We start from the raw sequence: 9,763 nt of genomic DNA, 5'->3' as shown, positions 1-9,763 counted from the left end.
CAAGATGTCTATAAGGACAAATACATGTTAAGAAAAAACCAGAAATTTATTCTCTATTATAAAATGTGTTGGAAGGAGATTTCAAGATTGGAAATAATTTGAGATAATGGAATACTTTCTGAACATTATTTTGAAAGGAAACTTTTGCTTGTATTTGTATGATATTTATCTCCAGTGAAAAAGTGAGAAATGCTTTTCTGAACACATAATACATTGAAGAGCCTCTTCTAGTGACATATATTGTATGATGGACAGGAATTCTATTTGGTGACTACCCTGTAAAAGATAGAAGGAGGAAAACCATGGGGATGTAAAATGAACTCTCACCCCAATGGGTGTGGCTCAGTTGGTCGGGCCTCTTTCCACAAAGTGAAAGGTCACCGGTTTGATTCCAGTCTAACTGTGTGCAAGAGGCAACAACTCAATGTCTCACCCCCCGACTCCCTTCCCCTCACTCTAAAAATAAATAATAAAATCTTAAAAAGTAAAATGAACTCTTTATCTGGAATTAGCCTGTTATTTCTTTTGTATCTCACCTCAGGAAAAAGGACAAAATAAAACCCCTCCCTTCCTGTAATCTCCTTTAACTTTATTGTGTAAATGAGTTTATCTTCATTTTCAGATTACCCTAGTCCCTTCTTATCTGCTGGGGATAGTTCCACAACGCCCCAGTGGTTGCTTGACACCTTGGATAGTATCGATCCCTATGTATACTATATATATTTTTTCCTTATTCAGTTGAGAACTTTCACTTTTTCACTTAAAGGAGGCATTTTTGTGGCTTCTCTTTGGCATATCCGAATTGCCAGCATTGCTACTCTTGCGCCTCCAGGCCATTATTAAGTAAACATAAAGGTGATGTGAGCACTGAGATACCACTACCGCCAAGCTGATCGCCAAGTGGCTACTAAGTGACTAACGGGCGGGGAGCATGAGGGCCTGGAGATGCTGGCCAAAGAGATGAATCACTTCCTGAGCGGATGAGAGGGATGACCGGAGATGTCATTCCTCTACTCAGAACAGCTTGCCCTTCATAAGTTATGAGTTATGTAGTTCTGGAATTTTCCGTTTAATGTTTTCAGACCATGATTGACAAGCGTAACTGAAAGTACGGAAAGCAAACCCACAGATAAGCAAGCACTACTGTATAAAGAGACTTTATTCTTCATTAATAGCATTGAAAATTGCCAACGTTCGTTTTATTACTATAATGGAAAACAAAGTATTCACTTTCTTAAAATATTTTTATTAATTTTAAACTCTATCAAGCAATGACAATGACTTGGGCTCTGCTCTCTTTATTGTATGGTTAAAATAAAACAAGAATAGAGATAAAAAAAGAAAAGCCAGGAAAAGTCATCACAAGCAAATTTGGCATTACTTTGTCTTTAGAATTTCATGAAGATCTAGGAGAATGAGAATCAACTTAAAGAACATTCATTAGACAATAAAGTACACCTGGAACTGTGTGTATTTAAAAAAAAAAAAAAGAAATTGCTGCTTTAAAGTGGCTCATGTCTAGCTATAAAAATAAGATGAATGTGAAACCAGCTAGCAATGCTAGCTTTTGTAGCACATACTCTAAGCCAAGCATCATGTTAAATATTAGGAAACCAAGATGAATAAGCAGTAATAGCTCATGTTTAAAAAATAAGCACTAATGTGCCAGTTCTCTGCTAACCACTTTGAATGGATTATCTCACTTAGTCTTCACAGCAATTACAGGTAGACACTATTATCCTCATTTTTTCCCCAATGGGTAAATTGAGACTTACAAAGTTAAATAACTTGCCTAAGGCCAAGTAACTGCAAGAAATAGTGGTGGAGATAAGATTTAAACTAAAATAATTTAACTTCAGAACCAATGGATTTAATAACCATACTGCTTCCCAAAGTTCTTGACTTTGAAGAACTCACAGGTTATTTTGTGTGGGGGTGACAGCCCCTTGGATAGATAATTATAAGAGAAGACGTTGAGCGCATTCCGAGAGAGCATTCCAGATCCTTCATGTTGTTGCAGGATCATGAGAGCCCACCAAGTCTGCAAGTTTCACAGAGAGAGTCACATCTGAGCAGGGCCTTGAAGGATGAACTGGATTTCTCGGAACCTGGGGGCAGAGCGTCCTAAGTGCAATAAAGTAAAATCACTAAGAACTGGAGTCATCAAGGGAAACATCTGGGAACGGTTTTACGCCAAACTTAGAGGAAACATGAGAGAGTTAAATTAAAGTGCAGCAAGAGATGTTTGGAGGCAGACACATGCCAATTGCACATGGCATTCTCCCGACTTGAAATGCTCCTCCTGCCCCTTTTCCGCCTGGACAGTTGTTGCTCATCCTCCGTGGCTGGACCCCTGTCACTTCTCTGAAGCTTCCCAAGCTATCCCTGTGGCCAGTGGGTGAATTATTTAACCTGAGTATGAGGAACTTCATCCTAACACTTGTCTCAAAGGCATCATAAAGATTAGGAGTAAGTGTATTTATAAGTTTTCTGGTGCATAGAAAGTGCTTAATACTCAAGAAATTAAAAAAAAAAAAAAAAAAAAAGCCAGGATTGGCTCGGGATCCTGAAGGAGGGTGAACCTACAGGGCTTTGAACTCCATGTCCCATCTGTAGGGGCTTCTGAACCTCCTCACTGACATTTCCCTTAAATCTTACTTATTTCTCTAGAAATCCTGAAGCTAAAAGAAGCCTTTTAGTCTATACATTAAATTTCATATGCTTGTACGTGTTTATCAGTTGTCTTCCGCCTTCGTACATCCTTAACTCCTAGAAGGGCAGAAGACCTTGTCGTTCTGTTCTGTACAATGTTCTATACTCAGCAAAATACCAGACAAATGGTGTGAAACTAATACATCTTTATTTGTTCAATGAATAAATGATGGGTGCTTTGCAACCATTTGTTGTATAAATGAATAATGTTCTTCAGGTCTCTCTTGTTTAGGCTCTAGCTTTAAGTTGCTAGGACACAAATAGAAAATACACTAAAGCAGAAATTTGTTTGCTTTCTATTCTACACAGAAGTGCAAAAGCGTTAAGGTTTCCTAAGAGTGATGACGTTAACAGAGAGTGACGTTAGTTAACATAGAGTTGCCCGTTACACAGTGCATTTAAGAAATAGTGAATGCAAAAAGTATATATATTTAAAAAAGCCTTCTCTATATAACAAGGTCGAGAACAATGAGTTAAATACAGTAGAAAAACAAAAAGAAAACATTTAAATCCCCATACTCGAAAAGTTTACAAAAATTGCTGGTTGTGGGTCTCCTCAATGAACTTATTCAAAAGGCGGGATTTCTTAATGTCTCTCGGAAACTTCGACGGGAGAGTGGGTAACTGTCGAGATCGCAGAATGGTCCGTGGACAGAAGTATTTCCCAGGTCTCACTGCCTGCGAACGGAGGGCCCGGGAGCGATCGCGGAGGACTGGCCCGATCGCTCGCTCGGCCTTAGATTAGTTGATCCTGTCCCGGCTGCGGTGGGAAAACAGCGGAAGCGCGCTCTTTTAAACTCGCCGTCCCGACGTCGGTGGACGCAGACCACTTCCGGCGTCGCTATGGCGGCTAACGCTACCACCAACCCGTCGCAGCTGCTGCCTCTAGGTATTGGTCGTCTTGTGGGAAACGGGGGTGAGGAGGTGAGGCTTAGGCTTGGGGGCGCAGGACCTGCGGACTGAGGGAGCCCAGACCGAGCGTGAGAGAAGCGCCTGGGACCGACTGCTTTCCCGCCTAGCCCCTTGTCTCTAGGCTCCACGTCTCTGCGGTCCCAGGCCGCCCACCTCTCCCAGGCGTGGTAGGGGCCCTTTGGGTAGGGGCTGGGTAACTCCCGACCCACAGCGTCACCGGAGAAGGTCCGCACTCGGAGAATGCGTCGCCAGCTTTCTTTATTGTGAGCAGTCCTCCTCAGCCTGGCGTTTAAGCTCCCAGGTTAGACCCCAGGCCCCCGCCGCGACCCCCGTCCCAGGGCTGACCGGTTGTTGAGAGAAGCCCCAGGGTCTGCAGTGCCCTTCAGAGAGGATTCTGGAAACCAGCTCTGTTTGCCGTTCATTGGTTCAGCAAGCAGCTAGGTATCGGGTACCTGCGCACCACACGTGGCTGGGCACGACCCGACAAATTTCAGTGACAGCCATCGCCTTCAAATAGCACACAAACCAGGGGAGGAGACAGGCTACGGGACAAATACACATCACACGAAACAGCTCCAGGCCGGCTATCGAGGCGCGTAAGCTGCAGAGTTCAGAGGGTAGACGTCTCAGGGTGACAAGAAGGACTCTGGTGAAGACAGGCCTCTCCCTAATATTTTGTAGCCGAAGAGTGATCGAGCTAGTCTGTAGGGCTGTGATTGAGGTTTTTACTTCATGGGACAAACTTTAAAAATAAAATTATTTTTCAATGACAGACTCATTTTGAATACTCAGCAGGCACTGGCCCCTGGGGATACAGTGATAAGAAAAAACCGGTTTCCGCTCCCATGGAGCTGAGTCTGGGGAGGGGGGCAGTTCATGTGTTAATTAAACCTAATATAAAACCACAGCTATGATGAATTGCTGCAAAGGAGAGGTGCGTAGAGAACAGGGAAAACGGTTCTGTTAATGTTGTGATTGAACAGAGATGGGTAGTATAAAATCCATTTTTTGAATGAATGCTTTTTCCTGGTTTATCCCCTGTGTGCAAGTAATGAAGTTGCCAGTAGGCACGCAGATATTTGTTGAAGTAATGAATTGGTAGAATAATCTTTTCCTTCTTCCTTTAAAAAAAAAAAATAATACACAGAGCTTGTGGACAAGTGTATAGGATCAAGAATTCACATCGTGATGAAGAGTGATAAGGAAATTGTTGGCACCCTTCTAGGATTTGATGACTTTGTCAGTATCCTTTTAACAAGTGGTGGAGGTATGGGGTTTTTCTTCAGTGTTCTTAAGACCAGAATAAGAACTGTAGACAATCGACTTACTGGTAATTATAATAAAAATCAATGTATTCTCAGGGAAGTTGTGATAGTATTTTAACTGGATGTAACTTTAAGAAGATAAAGTTCCTGCCGATCACAAGGTTTTTGAATTTGCACCACTGTGTTAAATGTTACCATTGAAACTGAACACAGGCAGAAAGCCAGAGTAAATTCAACCTGATATATTTATTGTCTTAACACCAAACTTCAGATATGGTACTGGAAGATGTCACTGAGTTGTGAGTAGTGTTAAAAATTAAAGAATTGGGGGTGGGGGATGGGAAATCTCTTTTAATTTAAGGCAATTTTATACTGTTGAGTCAGTAAAATGTATGAGAAAACATTGCTGGTTGGAATTACCTTAAACATAGAAGTTTTATTTACTGAGACTATGCTAGTAAAATTGGATTTGTGGGTAATTACCTTAATGCATTATTACTGATTTGCTAGGAAATTAGTAGAGAAAAAGCTTTAAGGTAAAAGATACTAAAAACAGGACTCAAGTTAAATGAAGGAATTGACAGTAAGAGCAGCTAGTGCTCTTAAGTAAATTACTGCTCTGTAATTTCTGTGCAAGATAAAATGTAAAGGATGGCTCAGTTACAGTAGTTATAAAGAGCACCACCAGTGTCTCTGCTTTCAGGACTGAGTTGATTCCAGACTGGTTTAGTGGATAGGAATCTGTAGTAAGTAATAGGAAAAAGAGTGAGGATAGTGAACATTTCATTTCATATTTGATCTCTTTGGCTTATTTCAGCTTTTATGAAGATCGGCCCTAGTGGATGTGGGTCTTAGGCCAGTCAGTCCACTCTGTTGCCTTTGGGGGAAGAATGTACATCAGCCAGTGGATAACCTTTGTCTCGGAAAACTTGCTATAATTGACCTCATGTTCATTTATAGATAGTGATAACCTTTTTAGGGATGAAAATGTTGGTTTTGATTATTGCTGTTTATGTTGACTCTTGCTTGTTTTTTATCTATTCATTTAGTGAAATCACACCAGAAGGGAGAAGGATTACGAAATTAGACCAGATTTTGCTAAATGGAAATAATATAACAATGGTAAGACAGTCAAGCTGTTGTACTTCGATGTTAGACCATTTTATTTTGTTGGGGAAGGGATTAGAGAACTAACTTGCTTGATCCAGTGCTCACAGCCCTGTGGTGCTTTAGGTGGGAAAGGGATCAGGGCTCGAAAGCCAAGCTGTTGACAGTGGTATTGGGCCTGAAGATCAGTTTGCTTGTGCTTGTTACGCTTTTATTTTCCTGAGGATTATTGTTGAGACACTAAGTGTTACTCAGCAGTGGTGGCATCGTGATAGTGCCACGGAGAAAAGGGCACGTGAGGGAGGGCAGAGGGGCAGAAGCGGCTTTGGTCCACGAGGCGCTCTCAGTAGGTGTTTTTAGATGATTTCGTGGTGCTGTTATTAAACTTTTTCCTCCTTTGCAGCTGGTTCCTGGAGGGGAAGGACCGGAAGTATGAATGGAGTCCCTTGACTTACCCTAGATTCTGTATCGTCTCGTAATGACAACAAAATATAAAAATTTTTTTAAGCCTTTCATTGTTAGGATTCTGTGAAGCTAAGTTTCCCGTTAAAGGGGAATGCTTTGAAGAGGCATTGTAAATGCCATTTTATAAGTTAAATCATGTTTATCTTGGAGGAAAAAAGAACAGTTTGTTCTTCGAAGACTAAAATAAAGGTGTTTTTGGTTGTCATTTTATTTATTATACTGCCATAGCCACTGGGGCAAAGCTTGTAGTTGTTTAGTCAGTTCCTCTCTTGTCATGTTATGCCTGTTTGCTGCCTTGTTTCTGTGACCACTTGATTCTCAAAAATTGTTCCAAACATAATGGGGAACTTTGATTTTTGAACAGATGCATTAAAAAAATCCCAAAATGATTTAATTCAAACTTTGATGTTTTGAAATTAAGATTTTTCTATTGAACTCAAGCTCCATTAACTCCTATTAAAAATAAGCAAAAATACACAGATAATATTTGTACATTGTAGAAATGCAGATAAATAAAAAGGAAACATTCATCATGCTTCACTGTGTATCCTCTTAGACTTTCTCAGCACACATTTTATATTTACAAAAATGTTTCGACCCTGATTACACTGTTTTGTAGCCTCCAGGTAAGAGTTTTAAAAAATCTCAATGAACATCTTTCCATATTAGGTATTTCAGCAACATTAATGTGTGTGCAGTATTTCGTTAAATGGATTTACCATAATTTATTTAGCCTCTTATTGGCCACAGTAGTCTCACTAAACCTTTATACGTTTTTGTTTTTCTTAGAAGAAATTCACAAATGCATAAGGTCAGAGGGTATATATCATGTTGCCAACAAGGTTTTGTCAGCAGTTTTTCACAGTTGCCACCATGGGCTGTTTTTTCTTAACATTGTGATGGGCAAAACCTGGTATGTTTAAAATTTTCTTTATTGTACTTTGTGAGTTACTTCTATGAGGCCTTTGCCATTGAGATGCTTATCTTGTTTCTTACTAATTTTTAAGAATTCTTAATAGGTTACTCTTAGTCATGTATTTTGCAGGTTAAATTCCCCAATTTGTAATAGTTTGCCTTTTAGTGGTACATTGTTTGTCATAAATAAAAACATATATTTCTGTAGTCATATGTTGGTCTTGTCCTTTATGGGTTTTGTCTATGGTACACATGGATTAGAAGGAACTTTGTGGTGGTATGTTTTTCGGTACTTTTATACTTTGTTTCATTTAAGTTTTGACTATCTTCAGTTTTAGTCACTTGAAAAAAGGACCCCGCTGTATTTTCTAAGAACAAAGCACTGATCTGTGGTAGGTTTTGATTTTCATGGTGTCGCCGCTCCGACCGTGGCTGACGTCAGGCGGCCTGGGGGTTGACAGCCGCTCGCGAGCTCCCGCAGGTGTGGCAGTTGGTTCTCGGAGTCGCTGCTTCCGACCTGTGCTGGGGGATGCTTGCCTTCCTGTTTCTTTCCTTCGGGAGGGAGGCTAAAGGATGTGTACCGTCCTCTTACCTCCCTTTACTCTCCATCCTCCACGGTGGTCACACTGCTCTGTTCCCCCCCCCAGGAGCTCGCTGTCCGCAGGGGGCCGGCGCTCAGTGTGAGAGGGGCCTGGCCTCGTGTGGGGAGGCCTGCGCTCGTCCAGCCTGTGGCTGGCGGCTGAGCTGGCTTCGGGGTTCAGTAATAGGAGGTTCCCTTGGCTACACAGAAACCGTGTCTCAATCTAGCCTTAAACAGTAATACAGACAAGGTATGGTTCTCCCATCTGTTTACACTTGGGTCTTTGAACTTCATTTAGAGTTGGTACTCTTCTAAATAAGGGTTTCTTAACTGTGGCGCTACCGACACTTTGGTCTGGCTAATTCTTAGCTGTGTGTGCGTTGCAGGATGTTGCGCAGCATCCCTGGCTCCCGCATGCAGATACCAGTAGCGTCCTTCCTCTCTTCCCTGCCCCTCACGTTGGTTGGTATTTGAGAGTGACTTCGTGATAGGCCGCCCTGGTTCTCCATGGTTTTAACGGTGCCAGCCGGTGGGCGAAAAAAACAAAGAACCGGAATGCCAGGGAGGCGTGCGTTGTTCCCCGTCTGGTGGTGGTTTTCTCACGGAGGAAGGTTGAGCAGCATCGCAGTGCACTGGGCTGCTCCTCCGTCCCTTTGTTTGCTCTGCCCAGGAGACTGAGTGGCCTGCCTGATTAAATGTGGGAGGAGGGATGCTGGGCGTGTTTGCCTCAATTCCTTCTTCCTCTTGGGGTTGAGTTGCTTTCAGGGAGTGTATGTTACATCCTGCTTTTGGCTGTAACCTTTATAGGGGTCTGCATGAAGACATGAAGACGTCTGGGGTGGTCCGGCATGCCTGTGGTTTTGTGGGTTCATCTCAGTAGGTTGGGAGTTCCGTACTAAGATGTTAACTACAGCCCACAGGTAGAAGCTACATCATCTAGTGTCTGTCTAATAAAGCTGGTATTTTGACCCGTCTGTTACCATTCTGTCCTTTTTTTCAGTTGGTTCAGAACTCAGTCGTGGAAGAGGGGTGCTGACTCCTGGTCCCCTCAAAGACTCCAATAGCCCTCAAGTCTCTGACTCAACACCCTCCTTTCCCGGGCTGCCCCCTCGTCCCACATGTCTGCCCCGCACAGCCACGAGGGCATGTGAGCGATTTCTCTGAAATGCAGAACATGGACACGTGGCACTTGGGCTTTCGAACCTTCCAGTAACTTAACCCTCTGCACAACAAAAGCCCAAGTTCCTTGACAGGAGGCCATGAGGGATGCCTGTTGACCTTGTCAGCCAGGTCTAGGCCTTGCCTTAGTAACAGAGCTTGTAACACTGGCTATTTGCTCTGGACTTTTGACTTATGTTGGGCCTCTGTGGGAATACCCTTGAGTTTCAACTTCTTTATTTGGCTTACTTCTCCTCCATTGTCACTTCCTCCAGGAAGTCCTACAAGCTCCCCCACCCTTCTACCACCTCTCAGTGCTTAAACGTGACAGGTCATGGAGACTTCAGAGTGACCCTGCATCATACAGTCCTGCACAGCATCCTCAAGCAGTTCATGCCAGGCAAGTCCTGGTTTCAAGGGAAACCAGTCTTGTCACACTCTTGGACCAGGAACTATAGAGTTGGCTGCCGCGAACCCCACCAGCACCACTGACATCTGAATATCTTAAATTAAAAAAAATCCTATAAAGTGACATTAGGGATATACAAGGATCTTGTTGCATTTTTGTGAACCTCATGCTTTTATTATTAATGAATTAATGATTTAATCACTACAAATACAGCAATGAACAGAGAAGGATCCCCAAATA

The 9,763-nt window shown here is 42.4% G+C and overlaps 1 protein-coding gene across 1 annotated transcript; it reads left to right on the top strand.

Annotated features, from left to right (window-relative positions):
* The first annotated feature begins 3,518 nt into the window (after positions 1-3,518).
* LSM5 (LSM5 homolog, U6 small nuclear RNA and mRNA degradation associated) lies at positions 3,519-7,575 on the top strand. Its single transcript, XM_054571265.1, has 5 exons — positions 3,519-3,601; positions 4,772-4,867; positions 5,161-5,188; positions 5,939-6,011; positions 6,400-7,575. Exons 1-5 carry the CDS (start codon positions 3,556-3,558, stop codon positions 6,430-6,432), a joined length of 276 nt encoding a protein of 91 aa, XP_054427240.1. The 5' UTR covers positions 3,519-3,555; the 3' UTR covers positions 6,433-7,575.
* Positions 7,576-9,763: the final 2,188 nt, after the last annotated feature.

This window comes from Pteronotus mesoamericanus, unplaced genomic scaffold, assembly GCF_021234165.1.
Source record: "Pteronotus mesoamericanus isolate MK-2021 breed Mesoamerican mustached bat unplaced genomic scaffold, CSHL_Meso_final contig_220, whole genome shotgun sequence".
Classification (NCBI taxonomy): Eukaryota; Metazoa; Chordata; class Mammalia; order Chiroptera; family Mormoopidae; genus Pteronotus; species Pteronotus mesoamericanus.
The sequence above is the reverse complement of the archived record's forward strand: the minus strand, read 5'-3'. Positions and strand labels throughout refer to the sequence as shown.

Excerpts from the sequence above, each read along its gene's own strand:
- LSM5 (XM_054571265.1), top strand. The coding sequence starts at position 3,556 with ATGGCGGCTAACGCTACCACCAACCCGTCGCAGCTGCTGCCTCTAG. Across the intron at positions 3,602-4,771 it reads GTCGCAGCTGCTGCCTCTAG|AGCTTGTGGACAAGTGTATA; the intron begins GTATTGGTCGTC and ends AATAATACACAG. Across the intron at positions 5,189-5,938 it reads CTGGAAGATGTCACTGAGTT|TGAAATCACACCAGAAGGGA; the intron begins GTGAGTAGTGTT and ends CTATTCATTTAG.